The 25491-nt window shown below is 54.2% G+C and overlaps 2 protein-coding genes across 5 annotated transcripts; one reads left to right on the top strand and one right to left on the bottom strand.

Annotated features, from left to right (window-relative positions):
* Position 1: 1 nt before the first annotated feature.
* On the bottom strand, positions 2-2670 carry MSS51 (MSS51 mitochondrial translational activator). Its single transcript, XM_068699680.1, has 6 exons — positions 2288-2670; positions 1875-2030; positions 1611-1735; positions 879-1442; positions 486-579; positions 2-390 (listed from the first exon to the last, which is right to left on the bottom strand). The coding sequence occupies exons 1-6, from the start codon at positions 2467-2469 to the stop codon at positions 180-182; spliced, it is 1332 nt and encodes a 443-aa protein (XP_068555781.1). The 5' UTR covers positions 2470-2670; the 3' UTR covers positions 2-179.
* CFAP70 (cilia and flagella associated protein 70) lies at positions 1936-25425 on the top strand. 4 transcript variants are annotated; one of them, XM_068699660.1, is made up of 28 exons: positions 1936-2058; positions 4123-4252; positions 6215-6401; positions 6770-6868; positions 7129-7208; positions 8229-8405; positions 8624-8806; positions 9291-9382; positions 10511-10610; positions 11588-11722; positions 13021-13185; positions 13421-13504; positions 13993-14084; positions 16538-16598; positions 17632-17823; positions 18449-18580; positions 19165-19290; positions 19719-19852; positions 19945-20060; positions 20205-20387; positions 20723-20833; positions 21548-21636; positions 22309-22452; positions 23174-23335; positions 23732-23821; positions 24712-24813; positions 25130-25177; positions 25303-25425. In XM_068699660.1, the coding sequence occupies exons 2-28, from the start codon at positions 4127-4129 to the stop codon at positions 25381-25383; spliced, it is 3291 nt and encodes a 1096-aa protein (XP_068555761.1). In that variant the 5' UTR covers positions 1936-2058; positions 4123-4126; the 3' UTR covers positions 25384-25425. The 4 variants fall into 4 exon arrangements, with proteins under 4 accessions (XP_068555761.1, XP_068555760.1, XP_068555759.1 ...); XM_068699659.1 differs by having other exon boundaries at positions 1941-2058; positions 4108-4252; XM_068699658.1 differs by lacking the exon at positions 1936-2058 and adding an exon at positions 3592-3753 and having other exon boundaries at positions 4108-4252.
* Positions 25426-25491: the final 66 nt, after the last annotated feature.

Genomic DNA, 25491 nt, shown 5'->3' with positions numbered 1-25491 from the left:
CGGCTGGCTCCCAGCGGTGGTTTATTGGGCTCTGCAGAGGAGAGCTGAACCTGCGGCATCGCCACGTCCCTCCTTGGCACGTGGCACACAGCTGGGATGGGCAGCATGGGGGTCGGGGTTTGTGGGGTGGGCCAGAGGAGCTCACAGGTGCCTCCGGGGGAACACGGCTCCCTTCCCTGCTAGTCCTCATCGCTGCCACCCTCCAGCTCCCCGATGGAGGCGGCCGGCCCCAGCAGGGTGATGTAGTAGGAGCTGCAGTAGACGGGCGCCTTGTTGGGGCTGGAGTAAACCTGCTCGGGCCGCAGGGAGGCAAAGGGGTTGGCGGCGTAGCCCGTGATGTGCGTCTCCAGCTCCACCAGGATCTGCAGCGAGGCCTTCAGCTCCTGCTCGCTGCCGGGAGAAGGATTGGAGGAATCTCGTGACTGCGTGGCTGGGGCCTTCCCTGTGGGGACATCCCCGCTCGGGGGGCACACCGGGGGGCTCACCTGTAGACGGTGAAGAGGGTGGGCAGGCGGTAGTCCCGCAGCAGCAGCAGCGTGGGCAGCCAGCCTGCCATGAGGTCAGGGCAGGCGTGGAAACCTGTGGGGACGTATCAGTGAGTGGGGGGCACGCTGCCTTGCTCCCCACCCCGAGAAAGCCCGGCTGGCACAGCGTGAGGCTGCCAGCAAGGACGGTCCCCGCTCCCCGCCAGGCTGAGCCCCAGGACCGAGATCTGGAGCCCAAACGCAGGGACCCCTTTGGGTGCTGCTGGCACCCGAACCCCAGGGTGTCCCCCCCTGCCTGTGGTGGCCCACGGTGGCGTGGTGCACGGCCGTGGTGAGCCCTGGGCACGTCCCAAAGTCCCCAGCAGCCTCGGGTGCTGCACCCTGGGCACTCACCCGGGTGGAAGCCCACCACCAGGTCGGGGCGTGCGGCCAGCTTGGTCTCCACCTGCCCTTCCCAGAAGTCGTGGTACAGCCCCTTGAAGCTGCTGAGATAAATCCTTCCCTGCGGCGCCAGCGTGGCCAGGGGGGGCCTCATGATGGCCCCGTCCACCACGTCCACCCCCACCATCACCACCTCCATGCCCCGCTGCCCTGGGAACATCCGCGCCAGCTCGTCGTAGTCGGTCACCCGGGTGTTGAGGGTCTCCACGTGGGACGCCCCCACCACGTGGACGGTGAGGGGCTTGGCGAGGGGGTCGATGCCGAAAAGCCGCAGCCCCAGGCCGATGGTGAGCGGCCGCGAGTGGAAATCGGTGACGAGGCGGCGGACGGACTCACGAAGCTCTCCCTCCTCCGGCCGGGGTTTCCCCGCGTTGGCCCAGAGGAGGCTCATGTAGCGCCCAGCCAAAACAGCTCCCAGCTTCTCCTCCAGCTGCCCCTGCATGGCAAACCAGTCCTCCCAGCCCGCCACCTCCCCGGCGGGTCTTGTCCAGGCCTCTGTGGGGAAGGGAATGTCACCTGTGGGGCAGAAAAGTGGATTTTCAGGGGTGGCCCTGCAGGCTAGGCTGCCTGTCCCCCCCCCAGCAAGCTGCAGGGGGTGGCACTGCCAGCCCTGGGTGAGCAGAGCTGGGAGGAGGGACCCCACACACTCAGGCTGTGGGGTGGGAGCGGTGCCCCCTGCCCCACCGGTGAAGACGAGCCACTCCACCAGCCGGTCCAGGGCCACCAGCTTCAGCTTCTTGCAGAATTTCTTGTGCAGAGGCCAGTTGGCACGCTGGCACGCCACGCCGCAGTAGTACACGTTCTGGCACCTGGGGGGACACAGGCAGCGTGCCCAGCCCTGGGGGTGGGCAGGATCCGTGCCTCCCCCAGCCTCACCCCCGCCACCGGGCTGCGCTCGCCCTGCTGGGAGCCCGGGGACACCCAGCCCCACGCCACCTTCCCCCGTACCTCTTGCATCGGCGGAGACTTTTGGGGTCAGGGAGGGCATCGGGGAGCTTCTTGCACTCGGCGCAGAACTTGAACGTGTCCTCCATCTTCTGGAACATGTCGAAGTAGGTCCGGATGCCGAAATCACTGCCCCTCTTCCTCCCGTCCATGGCGGATCTGAAGGGAGCCCAGAAGCATTGCGGGAGTGAGTAGGGTCCTGCCCAGCCCAGCTGGGCTCCTGCCTTCCCTCTGTGTTTGTGGGATTTCACCTCTGGCCAAGACCACCCTGAGCTGAGCTGGTTGGGGACAAGGAGCCACAGGCGTCACCTTGTCCTGGGGGGATCTGGGGGTGCACCCGGGAGCCGGGGGGGGACACAAAGCTCGGGGGAAGACACACAGCACCCGCACAGCCTGCCCCAGCTGCTCTCACTCACTTGTAGTCCTCGTAGCTCTTCATGTTGAGCTTCTGGAGGATGACGTGGGACAGCCCCGGCACGTTGCTGTCCATGGCTTGGAAGCCCAGGGAATCCATGTCGGGCGCCCTTGCTGCTGCTGCTGGCTCCTTCGCCGGCTTTTTGGAGGCTTTGCGGGCTGCTCCTTGCCCCCGCTGGGCCATGCTGGCAATGGGACAGAGGGGTCCCCACACAGGGGGTGCCCAGCTCCTTGGGAGACCCGTCCGGGCGCCCGATGCTTGTCCCCGTCCCACCAGGAGGAGGGTGGTGACCGGGGCAGCAGCCTGGCCGCACGTCCCGCTCCTGGCACAGCGGGGCTGAGCTCAAATGTCAGCCCCAAGAAGGCCAGGCCTCCCCGCCAGCCTGACACCGATAGCGAAGCTATTCCCGGCACCACCTCCCGGCCAGGGGCCGGCCCCCGTATGGGGCTCCCCCAAAAAAAGGGGAGGGTGACGGGGTGCCTGGAGCTGTCTGAGGGAGGTGTCGGGGGGATGTGAGGGATTGGTGGAGGGGCTATAACTCAAAGCAAACAGGCTGTGAGGTAGGTTTGTGGTTTATTTTGGGCACGTGCGGGATGGCTCCCAAAGGCATGCGCACCCTAACGGGGCAACTTGCCCTGGTGATATGCAGTAAGGAGTTACAGATGGGTGAGGTTTCCCAATACACCTCTACATGAGCATAACCCGGCCCCGCTGTGTGCTACAATCAGCTCCAAGCAGTCGTTCCCATAAACTCCTCTCATCTGTGCCTGCTGCTGGTGGTGGGGGGGCTGAAGGCCGGTGACTCCTCTCCATCACCAGCAGCTGCCCCCTGCCTCTGTGCAGACTCAGCCGCTCCTCGGCCCTCAACCAAACCACAGGGTCAGGCTCAGCTGGTTTTTGAGGCAGGTTCCCCATTTTTTGTCAGGAAACATCCTCTGTGAGGGGCCCCGAGACTCCTGGTTTGGGTTCAGTAAGCAAAGACACAGCAATATTTATTTTAGTGCCATTAACCGAGCCGCCGTTATTCCATTCCTGGCTTTAATAATTACAATAGTTTTATTTACAAATCATTAATGTGCTTAAACAAGCCCCCATCCTTCTGTCCCTGGCTCCAGGCTTTGGGGACAGCCCTGGCCCCATGGGGGGGGCACAGCCCGCCCCCGCCCCTGCCCCCCCCCCCCCCCACCCACAGGGGCCTGGCAGGGGCTGCCCACACCCAACATGGCGGCCGCGGCGGCTTCAAAGGCACGCGGTTCGCGGCACGTGACGCGGCGCTGAGCTCTCGCCAAGGGTCGGGAGCTCGCGAGAGCGGCCGGGTTGCCGTGGTTACGAGAGGCGCGGCGCTCCCCCCCCCCCCCCCCCCCGGGGTCTCCAAGGCCGCGGGTTCGAGTCCCGCCTCCGCCTCTCCCGGCTCCCGCTGTGGGTTTTCCCCTCTGGACACCCCCAAAACTTCCTCACGGCTCCTCGGTGAGGGTCTGGGGGCTATGGGGGGCTGCAGGGCCTGGTGGGGGGGGTGTAGCACTGGGTACAGCCGTGCTGGGTGTGTGGGGTTTGGGGCTGGGCTGGGGGCGCAGCATGGGGGGAGCCTCCCCTCAGCGCCAGGGAATTTGTGCTCCAGGTTCCTCTGGGTTCCTCCAGGTTCCTCTGGGTTCCTCCGAGCCCTTCACGTGTGTTCGTTGTGGTGTTTTGACCTCCAAGCCCCAACTGTCCGGGGAAGCTGCTCCTGGGGGAGGCAGAGGCCTCGTGTCACAGCTGGGTGTGATCGGGGTGGATGCGAAGCTGGGCAGAAAAGGAAAGGTGTTTTCACGTTTTTCTCCTCAGTCTTTTTCCCCGCAGAGCCATGGAGGCCCCCGAGGGGCTGTCTGCTCGGAAGGGATCCCTGCTGGAGCCTCAGGCTGTTCCCGGCGAGTCCCAGCCGCTGTCAGCGAACGCGGTGCAGGTCACAGTGGTGAAGGCACAGGACCTGGTAAAGCGCTTCTGGAAACGCCTCTGCTGGGTTAACAACCCCGACCCGAGGGGTTCTTTGTGCTGCCGTCCAATTCTGGACCAGACATGAGACAATAAGGCTGTAGGGAACGATGCCACACCATGGCTTTGTCCCCTGCACCGAGGGCTCACTCGCACAGACCAAAAGCTTGTGGCTCGCCTTGTTTTGGGGACACATCTCCTCAGCAGCCATCCAGGCGTGCTGTGGTGTGCTGTTGGCTTGACATGTCTCTGCCTTCCTTGCCTGGCTGTCTGTAAATCACCGGGTTTTGTTTGGTTGTATTTTAAGCAAAACACATTGGGAAATGTCAGTGAGACAAGGAAGTCTTAGAAGAGCTGTTCTAGCATATAAAGCCAGGTTTTTGTCCCACCAACAGCGGTTTAAATTGTGTGGAAATCAACAGGGTGGCTCTAGGTTTGAAAAGGCAGTGCCTCCAGTGTGCCTACCGTACAAGACCGTGAGCTAATTCAGATGAAAACACAACTAGTGTGCTTTCCATGTGCTGCGTGATACACCCAGCTGGCCTTGAAGTATTCGTGAGGATCTGGCATTTAGGAAGGAACGCGGAGGAGAATCTCAGCTACTGCTGCAAGCAGAGAAATGCAAATCCCTGCTTCAGCTCTAGCTGTAGACAAAAAGCAAATGAAAAGCATCTGCCCCATTTTTTTATTATTATTTTTTTTAATGTAGTAGTATTTGAGTACCTCTCACACTGATGGGTTCAGCAAACAGCACCTTAGGTAAGAATTAGAAGGCAAGAAGAGGGAAAACTGTGATGAAAATAATAGACCAGTGGTTTGATTGCATCTGGACTATTGCTTGTGGTTCTGGTTGCTTTGTCTTAGAAAATGCTATGGCAAAAGGAGAGAGGCTAACAAAGGTGCAATAATAAGAACAACAACACAAAAAAATTCCATCTATAAGAAGCGTGGAATCTAATTAGAGGAGTTGTAGAGAAAGATGAGAGGAGTATAGGATAATTAATGGTACAGGGAAAGGTTAATTGGATTCTTCTGTTTAGTCTTTCACATAATATATGCTCAAGGAGACAGTCAGGAGGACTGAAAATTAAAACCAAGTGAATGAAGTCTCTTTTTGTGGAAAAGCCAATGTGGAACTAATTACCCCAGTGACATGGAGAGGGAGCTCAGGGCCAGGCCTGAGGAGATGAGGCATCCCCGCTGCTCAGGATGAAAGAAAAGCTTGGTTGGGGTACGGCAGCCCTTGTGTGCAGGGCTGTGGCTGCTCCTCCCTGGCTGGAGAAGGAAACTGTGTTTCTCAGCAGTCCCTTGCACCACCAGGGAAGTGCCTGGTGCTGCCTGCCTGGACAGGGTTGCTCGTGTGTGAGGCTGTGCCTGTTCACCTGTGTTTGCAGCCCTTTGTGCAGATATTTTAAAATTAAGCCTCCTCATGTCTGTGCAAAGCAGGTGACGTGAAGCTGGTGTACCAACAAACTCCAGAGCTCCCCAAAGAGCTTGCTGGAGCCCTGGTTTGATTGCAGGGCTTGCTGCTGCTGCCATGTGATAGACACAAGTGTCCTGTACCTTCTTAGTACACAGCAAAAAAAAAAAAAAACACCTCTTTCCTGGAAGCACCGTATCTATGGGATATTTTTGGATTTGCTTTAGCTGTGCCTTTCATCCCCGTTCTTGGGATGAAGCCTGGATTTCTCCACCCCCTCCCCACACCCTTCCAGCAGCAGGTTTTAATGATCCCTGAGGCACCACGGGATGGTGGAGCAGGAAATTTCCCTCCTAAAGGCAGGTCTTGGCACAGCCAGGCTCTGTTCCTCTTCCCCGTTCTTGCAGCAGAGCAGCCAAAGATTCCCACCAGTGTGCTCTGCCCTGGGTGGGGAACTGAGCTGCCTCCCAGGGGCAACTCTGGTCACGGGCCTGTTGCTGCAGAGCCAGCTGCCTCATCTGTTGTCTCTTTGTTTGACAGAAAAGCATCAGAAGCGACACTTCTTCTACTTTGGTGCATGTGGAGTACAACGGAGTGATCCTGGGAGACTCCTCCACCGTTCAGGTCTTGCCAAACGGGACAGCAAACTATAATTTCACCACCAGCTTTGAGTACAGCCCCGATGGGCCCAACTCCTTGGTCGACATTGCGCAGAAACCTGTGCTCTGTGAGTACCTGCTGCTGCACCTCGCTCCTCAGAGGGGTGGAGGTGGGTGCTGGCAGCTGCTGCACCCTGCCTTCTTGCTGCAGGAGTCACTCGGTCAAGAATAGCACTTAAGCAGCAGCAGCGGGGGGGTCTCAAGCACTTCTGTTCTCATCTGTGCCAGCTGGAGGAATCCCCTTTCATATTGGCTTGGCTCTTTGGCTTCAGTGTTCTTGTCAGCCTTGGAGATGATATAGAAGCCTGTGCTGGAGCTGACGTAGACCCTCTGCAGCCCCTGTTGGAGCTTTCCACTCTAATATGTTGGTCTGAAACTATCTGAGAAACTTTGCCAGCTCCTATCTTATTTTATTTTTTATTTTTTTTCTGTCTAGTGACAGTGATAGAAGCATCGCAAAAGCAGAAGAAACAGAAGGAGGAGAAGGTTCTGCCTCTTGGCCAGGCTGTGGTGGACCTTCTGCCTCTGCTGCAAGGTACAACATTAATATTTTCATCCTCCACAAACACTTCTTGCTCCCCACCTCTTGGTTGGTCTTTGCTCATGAACCCCTCTCTATAAGTTACCTCCTTCTGACCAAGTGGGTTTCACAGAGTCTTTAGAAAGCTGGGTCTGTGGGGAGAGGGGGGCGACAGCAGCTGCTCAGCTTTAGGAGTTGTAGCAGCACAGCTTTAGGCTGTGACTTCTCTGCAGAGGGTCTCAGTGGACGCTGTGCTCATTGCTGGTTCTTCTCAGGACAGTGTTCGTTTACGGTCTTGGCTCCTTTGTATGCCGTGCCTACCTCTCCATCTGAAAGCCTTCACCCAGAGGCCAAGGTATGTGGAATTTGGAACTGTTCCTTCGCTTGTTCGGCTCTCTGCTGCTTTTTAATAGGAAGGCGAGCATGACTCAGCTGCCTCGCTCCTCGCAGGCATGTTACAGCCCTATATGTTAGAAGCTTGGAGGCCTTTCCTGTTTCCATTGACGTCTGTCCCAGGGTACTTATGATAGGTGAGGTCATGCTAGGAAATGCTAATTTGTGCAGCTACCAAATTGCCCTGCAAAAAATATTCAAGACGGGAAGCACAGCAGTGAAAAATTGGGAAAAGGCAAAGGCAGGATTACTTGCTCAACTTTATTAGTCCTTTCTGTGGATAAAACGTCTCACAGTCCATTATTGTACAACCTCTGACTGCCTCTCCTGCAAGGTCTTCATTCATTCAGCAGGCTGAAAAATACCCAGTGAATAAAGCAGGAAATGAAGTACGAGACGGGGAAAGCATGTCTGACTTGGCTTCTGATTCTCCACACACTTAGCACTCTGAGCGAATTAGGAGGATGGATATTGCATTTAGTGTCCTGTATTTAAGTGACACGATAAGCAAGGCACAACGAGCAAGGTGTGGGGCCACCTCTTAGGGAGGAAGGAAAATAAATGCTGAGCAGCTTTTCACTGCTCCCTATCCATCCAGGGTTGGGACAGGCGGCTGACGGCTGTACAGTGTGGAGATAGGGCAGAGTTGAAGCGTGGCTGGAGCTTTGACTTGAGCAGAATCACGAGGGCGTTGTTTTCTGTCCCTGGTGTTCTTTCTCCACGGCCTTTTTTACAAGATGCTGACAATACGTACGCCGTGCCCCCCAGTGGGCTCGGATTTAAACACACAAATGTCGTAATTCAGACATAGGAAAAACTGACCGTGAAATTCCTTCCCTGTGCTGATCTGTTTTCTTTTACATCCGAAGTGAGGAATAAGATAACATCAGACGTTCTAGCCTTGGGTTTCTGCTCGCTTCTCCTTCAAGAGCAGAAAGTTATAATTGTCGGGTTATTGGCTCTATTTCTCCTTGTCCCACAGTGCGGCCTTGAAGTGACTGTGCGCACCGAGAAGCCCCTGCTTTCTGTGAGCCAGCTTTCAAATGGCAACTTCCTGAGCGTCACGCTGGAGGCAGCTTACTCTGTCCCTGACACCTTCCTTCCCACTGGACCCCCCCAAAACTACATGGCTTGCCTGCAAGTACCAGCAGTCGGGGAGGTGAGGATGGGGCCTGGCACAGTGAGCTGGGTTTTGGCTGCTGCAGCACAGGTCGTTGTCCTACACTGGGGACAAACAGCTAGATTGGGGTTGAAACTGGCAGTTTTCTTCCATGCCATGATTTGTTTTTTCTTCCTTCCAAGCCCAGCTCTGATCAGCTGGCACTTGCTCCTGCTCATGCTGAAAACTGAAGTCCTTTCTTTCTCCTGTCTCTCTAGAAGGAAGTCCCTTTGCTCTTCCAGAACGGCATCCTGAAGCCTGCTGGTGAAAAAGAACCGTTACCCCGGCCCAAAAAATGGTCCCTTACTAACATCATGGCCCCTGGTGCTCTGAACATACCCAACTCCTTCATCTTTGGTGGTTCCTATGAGGATGAGGATGGCGAGCTCAACAAAACAGAGGTGAGGAAAGGCTGGCAGTGTCACAGCTGGAGGAGACCCCTCAAGCCTCCCTGAAGGCACTGAGAAAGACTTGCAGAGACTCATTACGGGAGGAGGGGAGGAAGGGCACGTGGTGGGCTCCCTGCACAGTGTCCAGGCGTGGAGATGGTTCTCCTGAGCCAGCGGGCATGCAAACTCACTGCCAGCGTGGTAACTCACCACAGAAGAGCTCCCTAGGTGAATGTGGCACGTCTTGTCCTAACTCCTGAGCTGCTGGGCTGAGACTTTGCATTCTGTCTTTGTGAGCCAGGCTCTCAGTACTAATGGGATCTGGTGCCCGCAGGGATGGCTGCTAATGTACTCTGCTAGGGTGTCCTGTCTGTGGTGAGTGGGACGCGTCTCTGACTCATTTTCTCTCCCAAAGAACATTTTAGGGGGGTGTCTGGGGGTGATGCAGGCTGTGAAGTTTGGTCTCCTGGCTCTGACCGTGTGCTGCTTCTCACAGGACAGGGAGTTTAGGATCCAGGCAGAAAGCATGAAGAGAATTGTATGGGACACGGAAAGGCGCTGTTACCTGGATCCTGCTGCAGTACTCATGTAAGGGATATGAGAGCTTCCCTTCCAACACTGAGGGGGGAGAGAAACCATCCTGGAATTCACTAGGTCGAGTGACTTGTCTCAGGCAATGAGCAGCAGTCTGTGGATTTTTGTAGCCCTCTTACATGGCAATTCCATTGCCCTGCCTCACTTCTTGTGCTGTCTGCTGGCCGGAGGTGTTTGCGTTAGCAGGAGAGCAGCTTAACAGCCTTTAATTGCTGGCAGCAGCTTGGTTCTGTTACGGTGGGAGAAGATGAATTGGCTGTAGGTGCTGTCTTCAGCCTGTGAATGTTCGCTTGTGCTGCCAGCAATTGGAGCTGGTTCCTGTTCCCTCCGCAGTGCAAACACTCAGTGACCAGCTGCGTTCCCTCCCATGACCCCTTCAGGGCTGTCACCTGAAGGTTTGAAGGAAGGGGCAGCAGAGTTATGGTGAGCAGACATGGGTAGGGTGGCCCACACAGCTCTCTTCTGAGCTGCTAATTGATTTTTTTTTTCCCCAATATATTAAAATCCTTTTACTCTGTTGGCACTCCTCATTTTCTCTTTCTATTAGATAAACATTACCTTTAATGGCTCTAGGTATGCTCAGATCAGGGTAAGTACCCCAATTCTCCTTGAATCCTGCAACGTTCTTGGCCTCAGCTGCATCATGGCCATGCGTTTCACAGCCAACTTATTCCTCATGAGTGGAAATACTCCCTTCTATCTTTTTTCCCCTGTACACTTTCATCAGCCTGCCTGCTGGTTTCACAGTTATCAGGCGTGTTGAATGGGAGCTCAGGGTCCGCTTTGAATTTATACCAACATTAATCATGTTCCTTTTTATCCGCTTCATTTCTGAAGTAACCAGGGGAGAGAGGAGCACAGTGTGTTGCTCTCACAATCCTTCTGTAGCTCCTAGTGCCGTAAATGCACACAGCAGTGGATGGAAAGGAAATCCACCAGGCCTGCCCCAAAGCACGTGCGTTCCAGTGGTGCAAGATGCATGCTGTGTCTTGCAGAGTGGGGCAGAGCAAAGCCAGGGCAGGGGCCTTTGGGGCTGCTGGGACAGAAGGGAGGGCAGTGTGGCTAACCAGGGAGATCTCTCCAGTTTGGTTCTCATCTTCTCATGCCTTTTTCTGCATTCAGTCTGCAGAAGCGCATTGCAGAGTGCCAGTACTGGCCCGTGGAGGTCTGCAGGATGCCTGTGGTCTCATCCAGCAAAGGCAAAACTAGCAAAGCTGACAAGGTAAAAACGGAGGGGCTGCGTTGTTCTGGCTTGTGGGGCAGCACTGTGTTATTGAGCGTTTTCTTTCAATGCCTTTGTTACACCAAAACCAGCCTTGAACCAGCCAAAGCAAGTCAGAGAGCTGGAGGCTTTGTAAAGGGATTAATCAGCCTTATAGAACTACTAAATAAACAAAGGATAAGATTTCTTCCTTATAGCCTACAGATCTCTCACCGATGGTCTGTGCTAGCTTGGTGGAGAGGGGTCGGGGAGAGGTTACTTTTTGAGAAGTAATTCAGGGAGAGGTTACTTCTTGAGAAGTAATTCATTGAGCTTATCTTCAGACAATGTTTTCCTGAGCATCTTGAAGAAATTCATGCCTTCTTTCTCTGGGTGTAAATAAACTATGTGTTTGCACCTGAACTGGGGTGGTTTCATGAAGAATGAGCTTCTTTGCTAATGATCAGCTGCCAGGAACAGAGACATGTGAGAACTCCTTACGTGTTCCAGGGCAAAGTCATGTAAGCTGTTATAAATCTCATTCAGCAGTCACCGGTGCTAGGGTTTTGCAGCTGTGACTGAGATGCTTCTCCCTTACCCTCACTGGTCTGCTGCTGGTCCAGGCTCTCAGGCAGCGACCTGATTTCTGTCAGACCTGACATCCTCACAGCTCTGGTGGGGTAGTTTGGATTTCGAACCAGATAGCTGGCAATTTTGCAGTTGGACCTTGCAAAGACTGCCCTAAGGAGTGGCACAGTTTGGGCGCTGGAGAGAAAAGCTGCCCTGCAGGGGTTGGAATAAAATTGATATTCTACATATTGAATGAGTCCAGTGCTTTCCTCCAGGTTGTCTCGGCTGCGTGCCAGTGACAGAGAGGCCCTGGCTCATCAGGTGCATCAGTTTGCTGGGTGGCCTTTTTTAATGGGATTGGTGACCTTCTTTCCTTAAAGAGAATAACAGTCTGTTCAGTATCTCAGGGCCTCAATCTGTGTTTCCAGGGAGATGAGGACCGGCAGATTTTCTCCCACGGTGTGGCATATGTCAACATGCTGCCTTTGCTGTGCCCCGGCGTGCAGCGGATTCGAGGCGCTTTTCATGTCTTTACCTACCAGGACAGCGAGGTGCTCGAGAAGGTGAGAGCAGGAGGGACAGCCAGGCTCTGTGCCCCCTCTGCAGCTCTTTGTGCAGTGTGGGTGCAGGAGTACGGGCAGAGTGGTATTCAAGGGCCAGCTCTGAGGCTTCACTGCCCTTCTGGTGCTGGAGGAGAACGACACCAGCTTCTAGGTGCAGTTTTCTCAAAGGCAGGTGATTTCTGGGGGTGTGTGAGCAGGCTTGGGGGCTGGGGGAGGCTCAGAATCTCACTCCACTCCCTTCTCTGTCAGCAGCTGAGCAGGGAGAGCTGAGATCACTCCTCACTCCCCACTCAGGAACACGGGCAAATGAACTGCGTTGCTGGGAAGAGCAAACAGTGGCTCTAAAAGGATAGCGTTACCCCAGGCAACAACCAAAAAAGCTGTCACTGGAGCTCTTTCAGCTGTAGCTCGTGGAGGTTTATTTGTCTTTCGTTTCTCCCCCCGCCTTGGTGCTAAAAGTGACAGTTACATCTCCATTTTCCCACAGCGCTCCCCAAACAGACCCGAGCTTGTTTCAGGAGGACAGATGCACAGCCTGCTTTTGCTGCCCGTGTCCCCCTTGGTGCTGCTGCCCTGGCCACAGAGCTGGGTGAATTACAGCCCTTCTCCGTGCCTCCCCGCCACTGCTGGGTGCCAGCTCCCACAAAGCAGGCTGTTTGCTGGCCCCTGCATCGCTGCCTCCTGGCTGCACGGTGCTGTTACTCGTCCTGTGGCATTTATCCCTCATCAGCGAGGTGACACCCTCTGCTTTTCCCACTTTCTGTTTTTGTGGATGCTTTGGGCTGCTCCTGGGCCTTGGTGTAGACAGCTGACCTGTACGGCTGCTCCATTTTCTCCCCTGCATCCCTCTGGTTCCTGCCAGCCCAGCTCCTGTATCACCGACAGCTGGGAGGGGAGCTGCCCATCTCAGTGGCCGAGCAGTGTGTGAACAGGTAGTGGGAAAAATCTCCTCCTTTTTACCCTGTAGCTTGGGTAAGAACCAAGGGCTGGTGCCCCAGTGAAACCGAAGTTCTTGAGAGAAGACAGGGAGGCCCCATGAGGCTTCCTCAGACAGATCTTTCCTTAGCAGTCTGACCAGAGGCTGCACAGCTGTACAGTGTCAGAGCTGGCCTTGAGCACAGGCAGCTAACTGCCTAGCAGGAGAGAGTGAGGTTGCAGAGCTTCTTAATGCGTTTAGGACCCTGACAGTGTGTTTTGTGTTGTGAGAGGTTAAGAAAAAAAGGATGGGGAAGCCTTATTTGTCCTTTGATTTTCTCTTGTCATTTCATTGTTATTTTTTTCTTTCCTCTCCTCTCCAGACTAAAAAACAGCAGAGCATTTTGCGGGATCTCAGGCCACAGGTCAGCCTGACTAAAGACAGACCATGCACCCCAGGAATCAGTTCTCTTTCCAGAGCTGTTCCCAATAAGGCCCAGAGAGAAGAAAAGGAGAAGAGCACCAAAGAAAGGGAATTCAACAGAAAGGTAAGGTCGATAGAGGCACTTTGCAACATGGTCGGACTGTTTCTACGTCAGAGGCAGTTGGAAATGGGGACTGCTGGTTTGTTGCTCTAGCCAACTGAGAGATTCATCACCTTGAAATTTTAGTACATGCTGCCTGAGCAAATGTACAGTGCGGTCACGTCCTGAATTTGTGAAGGCGTGAAGACGTGAAGTTTGAATCTGAAACGAGATGTCTTTTTTTTTTATTCTTCAACAGACGTCCTGTGCACCAAAAATCCAGTTGTCAGATACTGCTCTAGAAACTGAAAATACTGAAAAATTTCTCGGCCTTGATGGACAGGTAACTTTGCATCTCCAAAGAGAAAAAAACTGCTAGATCATCACTGCATCAGTGTTTTGTACCTTTCACGTCATCAAATTATTCAAGAGTGAGTTGGAGACCAGGGATGTCTTACGCAGATGCTGTCCTGGAGTTCCTCCAGTGACATCCTGTTGGAGGACAGTCTAGCATTGGGCTAGAAGGTCATAAATAATCAGGCGTTATTTTGAAGGGTGTCTTCCTTTTTTTGTCTTCCTCTTCCAAACATCTAGAATGCATATTTATTGTCCAAGCAAATTGATTAGCTTTTTTTTTTTTCCCTCTAGACTGAGTGCTTGAGCAGAATTTTGTTAGTGTAAATCACTTTGAGCACGGGTTATAAAACAAATTATACGTCTTCGGTTTAAAGATGATTTGCTGAAGATCTGTAGCTATATGCTCAGTCTTTCATCTTGCCAGTAATGGTTCTAGGTAGTGTGATGCTGAGAGAGTAATGGTTGTGTCCACAGCAATATGCTGAAGCAGGAACGTTCCTGGTGATGGAGATAAAGCTGGACAAGGCCTTGGTACCAAAACGACTGCGAGAGGAGCTCACCAAAAGGTGTGTAAAGACATGCTATAACTCTGCGGCTGACAACTGAATTCTCCTGCAGGATAGAAACAGGACTGGATAGGGAGCCTGCCCTTCAGTGTGCTCTGTGAGCACCAGCTGAGTGTCTGAGCCAGAGCCCGCTGAAATCAGCAGGAGGGCTGGGCCAGACTGCTTCAGAGGTGGCATTGGGTGGGTTTGGAAAATATTTGTGTTCATCTGAGCTGGCATCTCCCTGCCAGTCACCTCAAAAAGAGAGACACCAGAGCAGCACGACCAAATCTGTGTCCTGTCCAGGCTTTGTTTCCTATTAATCCCCTTGTGTTTGCCTTTTGCATGTGATGTCTGCTGCTTGGTCAGGGCTGGCCACCAGTGGGCTGCACTCGGTAGTGCTGCTGTAACTCTCGGATGTTGTTTTTCCTTTTCTGAAGTTTTGTCACAACTTTCTACCCGCTCCCGGGCTCTTCCATTAGTTTTCACATCGTTCTGCTGTAGAGCTGCCCTCTCATCTCTGAGGCTTCGAGTCTTTCTCTGTCTGTCTGATTTAAGGCAGTTGCTTCCCATCTGCAGAGTGGTAGTCCTGCTGTGTTACAGTCTAGGGAAGGCCTCGTATGTATAATTTATTGGATAAAAAAAGAGAAAATACAGCAAATGAATAAACCATAACGTGCACAGGCAGTGTGAGTAGAAACCACACAGCAGCAGTCGTTCTTTGAGCAGGAAGCATGTGCATTGTCTTCTGTTCTGCCTGCTGTCTGCTAGAAAAAACAGGTTTGGGGAAAGTGAGCCCCCCTTACAACAGACCTTGTCCTGACCCTTCTTGTTTGCCTCCTACTCTCCTGCAACTTGCATGAATTCCGTGTAATTCCTCTTCACTCACCTGCCACGTGCATCTGTGGATGTGCAGCCTGGAAAATCAGCACTTCCAAGGAGTGGAGAGGGCCCTGTCCTGGGGGGCTCGAGCTGATGGCACGTACATGTGTCCTGGCAGATGGGATCAGCAATGCTTTTTTTTTTTTTCCCTGGAAGGCTGTTTGAATACAGAGCTCGTTAGCAGACTACAGCTCTCTTTCTTGGGCTGCGTCCAAAATCCTCCATCAGCCTCCGCTTCTGCTCGCTTGCTTTGCCTGGGTGGTTGTTGTGCTTGGTTTTCTCCTTCTCATCTTCGAGATAAACAGTTTGGTTCTCCTGTGTGCCCCGAGCAGAGGTCCCGCATCAGTGATGGGAGCTCTTCTGGGGGTGGGACTGTGAGCGTGGGTTTCCCGAGGAGTGCTGGCAGACCCGACAGCTCCTCTGGCACCTACGGCAGCCCCACGCAGAGCATTTTGATTGTCTTTGTGTCCTGTGGGGGCACATCTTGCGTGGGGTAAGGGACTGGCAGGAATGGCAACGAGGAGAGCAGGACGGCAGCTTTCTGAAGGGGCGTTTTGGAGCCTCCCTTGATCTCACAGGAAAAGCAGCTGATGGTGGGTGGCAGGTCCCACAGGGACACGAGATGAAACCTTTCAGATCTCTGAATATACAGAAGTTTTGCATGGGAGAAGTGGCCAGAGGTCAGGGCCTGGCAAAATCAGCTGCTCAGAAGCTCTGCGAGCTGGCAGAATGGTTTTAGGAACGGTTTTGACTTGGTGTGGGGGAAGCAGTCTGCTTTGCTAATTGGGCAGGGGCCAAAACAGGGATGTGACACTGCTTGGTGGGCCGGATCGCCTTCTAAGGGCTGAAGGTGTTTTAGTGCCAGCAATCAGGAAATCTTGATACAATCCCAAAGAATTTAGGCTGTCTTGACTCTAAGGCTTTCAGTAAAATCTTAATGTTACTGTAGTCCTGAGGTCTTTTAGTCGATATTTGGAAAGTCATTGCAGCCCCAGCAGGGACACAGACGGGCATGACATGGTGTCAAGGGGTCGATGTCAGGAGCTGCTGGATGGGGTGGCCCAGGGTTTGCAGTGATAACGTTCTTCAGAGCTTTCCTTTTCCTTTTGGTCCCTTTCTTACAGGTGTTCTGGCAGACCCAGGAGGCTGTGAGTTAAAGGAATAACAACTTGATAAGATGGTCTACGTCTGTGGCAGAGTGCTTTTGATTGCCAGCAATAACAAATGCTAACCTTACCTGCTGGGCTGGATTTTTACAGGAGTTTTTGTGTAATGGGTCAGTGAAGCCTGGTGAAAATAACTACATAAATCTTATCTAATCCCCACGGAGTGTAATCAGCAGCAGGGAGCGAGGCAGTAGCCAGTTCTCCCAAACATTATGACAAGCTGCAGGCATTGAATGAAGGTGCCCTGGTCTTTACAGTTCATCCTTGGTCAGAGCCTTCACGGTTTCTCCCGTGTTGGTCCCTGCAAGGTACCTCAAGGACACGATGACAGGCTGGAGCCCTCGCGCTGCAGGCTGCCTGCACCCGAGACAAGTGAGTGTCTCTGGCAGGATGTCAGGCTCATCTCTTCTGTCCTCTCATTGACAGGGTCAAGGAGATGATTCCCCCTCGCCCTCCGCTGCCTCCCCGGACTGAAGGAGCCAAGAAGGTATGTGCAAGAGCCTTGCCACCGCTCTGCCACTTCTTTCTTTTCTCTCACATAAGGGATTTTAATTTTCAGTCTGAGCTCTGCAGCAACTTAGAGATGAGATTTGCAGAGGAAACACACCAAAAGCTTCTGGATGTGTGATCTTTGTAGCATTATGCCTTGGGAAATCTTGGGCTGTGTTACTCTCATTTGCAGCCCATAAAAAGGGGCAAGATCTAGGAAAGACAGAGAAGAGAGCAGCAGGGTGGGAGTGTTTGGGAGTGAACTGGGTGCTGGGGAGGCACCAGAGCTGTATATTTATGGGCAGTTTCTTGTCCCAGACTAGCCCATGTGCTTCCTCAGACCCAGACAGACATGAACAGAATCAGCCTCAACCAATAACCCTGCAAAAAAAAAATTGTGAGGACTTTTGTGTGTGCAACATCCTGGCCCCAGAAACCAACCTGAGCCCACTGGCTGGTCTTCGGTAGGTACAGAACAGGCGCTGCAGGAGATTGTCCTCAGATGGCCCCTGGCTGATGGGAAATTCAAAGCAACAGTGGGGGACGAAGCAGCACTTCAATAACTGACCCCAGTGCGGCTGCAGAATTGATTTGTGCTGGACTGTCTGGAGTGCACAAAGTGCTACATTTTGATTATTGCCGTGCATGGAGGCTTTTGGCACCGGGATTACAGGCTCTGCTGAAGATGGCTCGCCCATGGCTTTAAGGGGCACCCAGCAAATGAGATATAGTTTACTTGCGGCCAATTGTAGTGCTGTAGAAAAGACAGTGACGACTGAAACACTGGGTTCTGATTGAAAAATAAAGCAGGAGCGATAAGAAATTATGAAGGAGCACTTCTGTATTTACATAGCCATGTTTCACAGCCCTCAGGTACGGGCAGGAAAAGATGTGTGATGGGCTAATTGAGACTTGGTGGAGTTTTGGGGGGCTGGGGGTGGGCTCTGGCAAATAAAACTCATTTAAAGGCTGATGGCTTCAGTGACTTTGGAAGTTTGATTATTTATTTCCTGATACTTCTTATATCCTAGGCTGTGGAGGATTATCACAGCCAGGTCACGAGCATTGCTGTTGCCATCCTAAGTGAATACCACGACCTGTTTGGGAAGCAGCTGCCTGGCCAAGGAGCGATAGACCATCAAACCCTGGAGGAACAGAAGCGTCTACTCAACTTCGAGCTCAATAGCTCTGGGAAATATTTTGCTTTTAAGGAACAGCTAAAGGCAAAGAGTCCCTTGTGTTGTTTTACTTCCCTACTTGTTTTGTCCAGGCAGTTTCTCAGTGAGGAACTGCTGCTCCATGGGGGTAACTTAGTGTTACTCTGTGTTGCTCCAGAATCCCTTCGTGCCACCCAGGCTGTTGCAGAGGGCATGGGGAGGGCCAGGTTTTTCCTCTAACGGAGCAGGCAGCAAGCTGCTTTGGTCACACACCAGGAGAACCTTCCCTGTCAACAGGGGAAGACTCCAAACCTTATCACACCCATTTGCCCTGTGTTTGTGTCCCATGGAAGGCCAAGCTGACTGTTCTTGCACTCCCACAGCCTTCCCCAGCGAGAAGGGGCTTCTCCACATGTCCCTCAAAGGGGCATCCGTGTGTCAGGGAAGGTGAGGGCTGGGAGGTGGGAAAGGAATTCATCACTGCTTACTTTTTTTTTTTTCTTTTGATCAGTTTCTTCCTTAGAATTAAGTTAGAGCTTCAGGCAGTTGGAGTTGGACTCACTGCTCCTTGTAGGGCCCTTCCAACTCAGCGTATTCTATGAGTCCATGACAATGTGTGTTCTGGCTCTGTGTTATGATTGTGGAGCTTGTGGGGGAATCTGTCTTGCCCAAGCATCACCTGTCTCCACAGTATGCTGTAGTGAAGATTGTGAGGGAGAAATACCTGAAGACCACGGCGTTTGAGACCCAGGAGGAGTTCCAGGCATTTCTCAGTGAGCTGTACGTGTACCTGGTGGATCAGATGCACGTTGCCCTCAACCAGGTAGGGAGAAACCCTGGCATGTGTCCGGTGAGCTGGGTTGGCCGGCCTGGGGTACAGCATCACTGGGGATCCGGGTTAGAAGCTGCTTCTAGCGAAGGCAGGGGCACTTTTGCCTTCAGGACAGCTGCAGGTTTGAGCTTCTGTTTGCTGCAGTTGTCACACGTGGGCCCCAAGCCACACACTGAGACAGGATCCACTGCATCTGGATCCCGTTGCTGCAAAATCCAGCTGGTGGGATGCGAGGCACCACCAGCAGCCGGCTCCTGGGGAGGGTGGCAGAGCTTTGCACCATCTGCCCCCCACCCAGGCAGAGCTGGTCTTGATCTGGGGGATGCTTTTACTCGCCACAGCTGCCAGTAAGAGATATTGCCCCCTCCCTGTCTGGTACAGGTACCTGGGAAGGATGGGGGCTCACAGGGTTGCAGGACTGTGTCCCACCCCAAAAAGGGGCTGGGGCAGCTTGCCTTTCCAACCCACCCAGCCCTAGCTGTGCCAAGGTGCTGGACTGGGGACTGCTGCTGAATGAGGAGCACAGGAACCATTCTTACCCTCCCCAGGGCTAACTCTATCTCCCTCCTTACCAGCTGCTGCACGAGGAAGCTGCTTCCCCTGCCCCTCTCACCCGCATGACGGCTGAGCAGCTCTGGCTCTTTGCTCACGAAGCTGAAGGCAACAAGGACTACAAGCTGGCAGCTCTCTACCACCAGCAGGTGAAGGAGCCCCCGTTCCCTCCTGTCTGTGTCCCGCGTGGCCGGGCTGGCAGCCAGCACACCGTGACAGCTCAGCCAGCCTCGTCTGTTGTGTGCGGAGCAGGGAGGGGAACGTGAGCGGGGTGCTTGTGCTGAACGTGTGCGAGGTTTTCTAGGGAGATGCTGCTCTCTGGAGGACGTGAGGCAGAGGCTGGCCGGGTCGCTGAGGACTTGAGCCTCGAGGCCAGGGGAAATGGGGTGAGCTGGCCCAAAAGGTGTGCTGGGTCAGCACTGGGGACCTCTACCAGAGGGCTGAGAGGTCAGCTGAAGCTGGAGGGCACTGATAGGTGAAGGAGGCTTAGAGGAAGCCAGGAATGATCCCCGTTAAGGGAAACCCTAGCATGTGATAAACCAGAGCCCTTACTCCCACAACGATCTCTTGTGTGCAGAGGATAGCTCAGGACAAGCACAACACCCAGTACTGGCTGGACTACGGGGCCTTCTGCCTCCTGCTCGAGGACAACACCAAAGCCCAGGAGTGCTTTCGGGAGGCTCTTTCTCTGGATCCACACCACGTGCGCAGGTGCTGTGTGCTCCTGGAGGGTGGGGAGGTGAGGGGCATCCCTCATGCCACCACCGGGGTCCTGCGAGGCTCACCTGTCTGCCTGCCCCCAGCTTGCTGCTCTGTGGGATCGTGGCAGTCGTGCTGCAGCACTACGAAGAGGCAGAGATTTTCTTTGAGGATGCCTGCTGCTTGGAGCCATTCAACGTCGTAGCCTGGACGCTTTCAGGTAGAAAAGGAAGCCAGCCTGTGTGCTCAAGGCATTTCTGTAGAGATGAATGTTGCTTCTTACCCAACCTCTCTAATCTGAGGGCTAAGGGGAGGATTTTGCTAAGGGCTAATTTCTTCTCATGCTGCTCTTTGTCTCCTGTAGGTTTGTTCTATGAGCTGCAGAATAATAATATTCAGGCAGAAATGGCCTTCCGCGAGGCTAAGAAGCGGCTCCAAGCACAGCTCGCCAGGGAGAGGAGCATCTCTGAGGGAAAAAGAGGGAAAAAGCACATTGCTGCTGCGTACGTGAGGTCTACCAGTCCAGGCCCAGAGCAGCTTTTGCCAGGTAATTCCTAGCGAAACCAGGAGGTGCCCTCGTACTAGCAAGGAGGAGGCTTGAAGCTGTGTGCGAGATGGTGAGCAGCGAGACCAAAGAGGAGAAACACAAATCCAGCCTCACCCTGAGCCAAGTCCTAAGTGTTTGGCTGGGCTGCGGAAAATATCAGCTGGCTTTATTTTTAACACTATCCCCACTCCGTGCAACATGCTTCAGGCAGGCCTACAGGGTCATATGCCTTTTTTTCACCCTCTGCAATTACAAAGGAAAGGATATTGCTTCATTTTTACCTATTTCTAGCAAAGCCTGCCTGCACCTAATGGTTGGTGGGGGTTTCATTCCAGAGGGGGCTCCGGATGGCTCAGCCAGCAGGCTGCCAGAGGCACTGGAGGAGCCTGCCCTGGCCTGCCCAGCACCTGAGGAAGAGGCTTCGGCATCGGAGGCAGCCCCAGAAGGTCAGGGAGTGGGGTCTGGGGTGAGAGGGAGAGCCTAGGGCTGGGAGGTGGCCTCGTGCGATCAGCAGGGAGGGAGGGAACTTGGGAGCACTGAGCTGTGGCCGTCCTGATACCAAAACAAGGCATTGAGTCTCGTTCTCTCTCCCTAGCAGGGGAATCTTTGGGTTCATCACGATTTTTTTCAGAGCATATCTCAGGATGGACGACTGGTGGGTGAATGCAGCTCTCGCCACGTGTGGCTACACTCAGCTGCCTTCACCGGCTGCTCTGAGGTCTCCCTCCTGAGACGCCAGCTCTCAAGCTGTCCCTGTGGATCTCCTCTGTGTTGTGATCTGCCTCCTCTATAGCTCCACTCTCCTATGGGTGCCAAAGATATGGCAGTGCTGGAGTCTTTGGGCTCCACGGGATTGTTCTGGGGAGGCAGGGGTCTTACTGTAGTTAACAAGTCCGAGTTATAAATCTCTGTTTTCTTACTCTGAGTTTGGCATGGAAAACTAGTGGGTCGGGAATATAGTTTTTCACAGATCTTACAAAAATCTTAAGCCCTTCAGAAAGAAATGTTGCGCTAATCCCTGCTCCAGTGCCCCTTGCTGTCTCCTGGGTTTTACACTGTGTTGCTGGGATCCCACTGTCCCCGTTAAGGTCCCAGCCCTTGCTCTTATTTCAGAAATAGAAAGCCCAGTTTGGGACTGATGAAGGTGCATTTTGTTGCAGGGCCACCCCCCATTTCGGGACTTAGCCAGCCTTCCTGCACGATCTTCATGAAGGCAGTGGAATTCCTGATGAAATTCAAGGCCATCCAGGTCAGCTCAGCACGGAGTGGAGGAGGAGGGAGGGAGGTGTGGCAATTACCAAAGTGCTGGTGGCAAGCTCCAGCCAGGACCTCTGCTGGGCTTAGAGCACAAACCGAGGCTACCCCAGATGCCAAGAGAGCAAAAGCACTGGCCAGAAATGCAAAACTAAGGCCAGGCAGAGTGCTAAGACCAAAATGCTGCTTGAGGACAAAGTCACTTCAGGCAGGCAAAGCTCTCGGAGTGTCTCAGCTCGGCACTGCTGGCTGTGGAGGGAACAACGTGCTCGTGTACGGTCAGAGAGGAGATGCATTCTTGCCATGCTTCCCGTGCACCAGCACTCCTTTCTTCTCTCAGACGCTTGTGTATGTCAGAGCAATTTGTTTCACCTGGGGGATGTTCCTGTCCCCCACAGTCATCTCGGCGAGGTTTCTCTGACTGCCACATTGTGCTGTCTGCCTTCATTTTACATGGCAGAAAGCTGCTTAAAGCAAAACAGACCTAAAAGTAATAGGAGGTCCATTTTCAAGGGAGGGGGGAAGAATCTCATGTCTGTTTCCTGTTTGTGAAACTCAAATGGGCACGAGGCAGTCCTGAAGTGTGTTTGCAGGGCAGGAGCAGCGTCCTGGGGATGCCCGTGGTGTGCCTGCTCTCCTAACCCTGCCGGGTGCTGTTCCCCTGCAGTTTGTTCACATGGCGCTTGCCCACGAGCTGCTGGCGGGCTCCTCTTGTGCGTACTACCTGGCGCTGGCCCGGACTTGCTTGCTGAAGGAAGACCTCTCCAAATGCGAGGAGTGTCTCTGCGAGGCCGTTAGGATCGACTTCATGGTAATCCTCAGTGTTCACAAGGGCAGGATGCTGTCCCAAAAGGGGGAGGCTGGCCAAACGCTGCGGCAGACGCTGCCTGCGTCGTGTGTTTGGACCTGGAGCCCATGCTTCATTTCCACTTGAGCAATTCTGATGCAAGTCTGCAGCAGTTTCTGCTGGGGAGGGCAATCATAGGGGGTAAACCACACCAGGCTGTGGCTACAGAGCTGCTCTCCTTGTTCCCCAGCTTATTATTTGCTGTCCATCATCACCTTCTGCACAGACAGGCAGCATTTCTGACCGAGAGGTGCTCTCTCTGCATTGTCTGCCTTTCCTTTCCCTCTGAACACGTATATCCTCATCCCTTCTCCCTGTGTTGGTGAGTCAGCTTCTGTTTCATGGGAAACAAGGTTGCTATTCAGAAGAAGGAGGCTTTTGAGAGTCAGGTTGAATGGATGGCACAGAGGGCTGTAAAGCTGACATCTCCGAATGCTGCTTGTGTATTCAGTACCTGGGGGAGCCTTGCTCAGGCCAGGACAGCGTGCAGGGAAGGCTGGAGGGGGCTTTCATTGCAGGCAGCCTGCTGGCTTGATTTTTATTCTGTGCATAAAATCTGCTCTGCTGTAATCAAATACCTGTCGGCTCTTCCTGGCTGCTGATTGCAGGGGTTCCTGGCCCTCCTCCAGGTCTCTCTCTCTCCTGTCTCCCAGCCGTGCCTCACTCTTTGGCTTTGTGTGCACAGAATCCAGATGTCTGGGCTCTGAAAGGGCACCTGTGCTACCTGAAGAGGGACTTTGCAGGGGCAAAGGAGTGCTACGAGCGAACCATCAGTTTTGTGGTGGATGCTGCAGATATGCACTTTGTCTACCTGCGCCTGGGCTCCATCTACCTGGAAGAGAAAGAGGTGAGGAGGCAGCAGGAGAGGCAGAAGGGAATTTTCAACAAAGTGAATAGATTCCAGATCCCAGGTATAAAACACCATTCTCTGCAGCTATAGCTAAATGCCACAACCCAGCAAAACCTTCACAGAGCTGCTTGCTCCTAGTCTCAGGGTGCTACTGAGAAATTCTCATCCTCAGATCAATGAGGGTGTCTTTTAGACCACTGCATTAACTCCTGCCAGCGTACAGCCACCAGCTTTGGAGGCAGCAATCAAGCCCCCAGCCCCTCCGGCAGCAGTGGGGTCAGTGGGTGTCTGAGCCCCAGTGGAAACAGGGCACTTGGCAGAGTCCTGAGGAGAGGGACCACTGTGGAGGGACACTTTTAATGCAGAGCAACATGATAACCTCTTTCCTGGCAGTATGGCAAGGCGAAGCAGACCTACCTACAAGCCTGCAAGAGCTCTCCTTCATGTCTCACCTGGCTGGGAGTGGGAATCGCCTGCTATAGGGTGAGTGCAGTTATGTGGGAGATCCCAACTTCACGTCGCTGGGTCTGTGGCATGGTATGCAGAGCGTGCTTTTATTGATGCCCTTCATTAAGGAAAAGCTTAACTGTCTGCCACACCAATGCTGCTGAAGGCCGTCCTGTTGCAGTCCCAGGGCGGCACCTCAGGCTGCTTATACGGGAGGTAGAGAAAAAGACAGTTACCCTCAGCAGCAGCCCAATTCCCTGCCTCGTCCTGCTGCCAGGGCCTCCCTCCCCTGGTGTGATGGCAGGCGTGTGATCTGGGCTTGGGCTCTGCTCTGCGTGCCTGCCTGCACGTGAGCTGCATGTCACCGCAAAAGAACCGAGCAGAATGTCAGCACGGAGGAATCTCGGTGCTTTCCCTGCCCAGAGGAATCCAGCGCCTCTGAAGGGCTGCCAAGGACACCCAGACACAGCCACCAGCAGCGCGGCATCTCCCAAAGGTGCACCTCGAGGGGCTCCTCCAAAGGAGTTTGGCTGAGGGAAACAAACAGGGAGGAACCCAAACTTTTGTCTTCCCTTTGGCCAAACGTACACCTTCTGGGAGGCTGCAGACCCCAAAAGGCAGGGAGCGGGGACCAGGACCAGAGCCGTGGCAGCAGCAGCCCAGCAGGTCACCAGAGCTCCTGGTGGAGGGGGACCACTTAGTGCCTGGGACTGGAGGTGTTAGTACCTCTCTGGTTTTCTCTGCCCCGAGTCCTGTCCCTGCAGCCCCATTAGGGGAAGCACCCAGCAGCTCAGGGCCTGCCCTTCTGCTGGTTGCTCTTGTTGTAGTGATTTTTAACAGGCACCTGCTCCAAAGACCTGGGAAGCTGTTTCTGCCTGCCCCTTGCCTTTTTTCACACCCCTCCTTCTCTCTCTCTCTCTCTCAAGCTGGAGGAGATGGGGGAAGCAGAGGACGCTCTCTCTGAAGCCAATGCCCTGAACAACCGCAACGCCGAGGTGTGGGCATATCTGTCCCTCATCTGCCTGCACGTGAGTGCCCAGCCAGCCCCTAAACCCCAACCTGCTGCAGGAGGGGTTGAGGCTTCACCTGCACCTCTTCAGGAGCCTGGAAACCATCTCATAGATCCTAGGGGAAAAAGCTGAGGGAAGGTCACTGCAGAGGGGAAGAGCAGCACCTCTCCTCACTGCTTGTCCTCTCCTGCTGAGTGTGTGCCCGGGGGGAGCGTGGTTCTTGCTGAGCACCTTTCCGGGGCAGGGCACTGCTTGCTGCTTACCCCATAACCCCCCTATAAGCCCTCCATAATCCCCCTATAAGCCCCCATAACCCACAGTTGTGATTTCCCAGGGAGGGCGGCAGCTGGAGGCAGAGCAGTGCTACAAGTATGCCGTCAAGGTGGGTACGGGACGTTGGGGGGGGCACCGAGCACCAAGCTGTGCCCTCCCCCAGCCGCCAGCACCCCATTTACCCAAAAATGCCCTTTCTGAGCCCAAAACCCAACGACTTCCTCCTTCCCGCAGCTCGGCCTGGGACCCACCGCCCTGCTCCAGGAGCTCCGAGCCGCCCAGCAGCGCTTCGGCTTCGGCAACCCGGCCCTCTGAGCCCCCCCCCCCCGGTCAATACAGCCCCTGAACGCCCCCCGCGCCGCCGCGTGCTTTTTGCGCGCCACCAGGGAGGGCGTGGCCGAGGAGGGGGCGTGGCTAACAAGA

This window comes from Anas acuta, chromosome 15 (genome assembly GCF_963932015.1).
Source record: "Anas acuta chromosome 15, bAnaAcu1.1, whole genome shotgun sequence".
In the NCBI taxonomy this organism is placed as follows: domain Eukaryota; kingdom Metazoa; phylum Chordata; class Aves; order Anseriformes; family Anatidae; genus Anas; species Anas acuta.
The sequence above is the reverse complement of the archived record's forward strand: the minus strand, read 5'-3'. Positions and strand labels throughout refer to the sequence as shown.

Excerpts from the sequence above, each read along its gene's own strand:
- MSS51 (XM_068699680.1), bottom strand. The coding sequence starts at position 2,469 with ATGGCCCAGCGGGGGCAAGGAGCAGCCCGCAAAGCCTCCAAAAAGCCG. Across the intron at positions 1,736-1,874 it reads AGTCTCCGCCGATGCAAGAG|GTGCCAGAACGTGTACTACT; the intron begins GTACGGGGGAAG and ends GTGTCCCCCCAG. Across the intron at positions 1,443-1,610 it reads GGAGTGGCTCGTCTTCACCG|GTGACATTCCCTTCCCCACA; the intron begins GTGGGGCAGGGG and ends TCTGCCCCACAG.
- CFAP70 (XM_068699660.1), top strand. The coding sequence starts at position 4,127 with ATGGAGGCCCCCGAGGGGCTGTCTGCTCGGAAGGGATCCCTGCTGGAG. Across the intron at positions 13,505-13,992 it reads TTCTCGGCCTTGATGGACAG|CAATATGCTGAAGCAGGAAC; the intron begins GTAACTTTGCAT and ends TTGTGTCCACAG. Across the intron at positions 23,822-24,711 it reads TGGGAATCGCCTGCTATAGG|CTGGAGGAGATGGGGGAAGC; the intron begins GTGAGTGCAGTT and ends CTCTCTCTCAAG.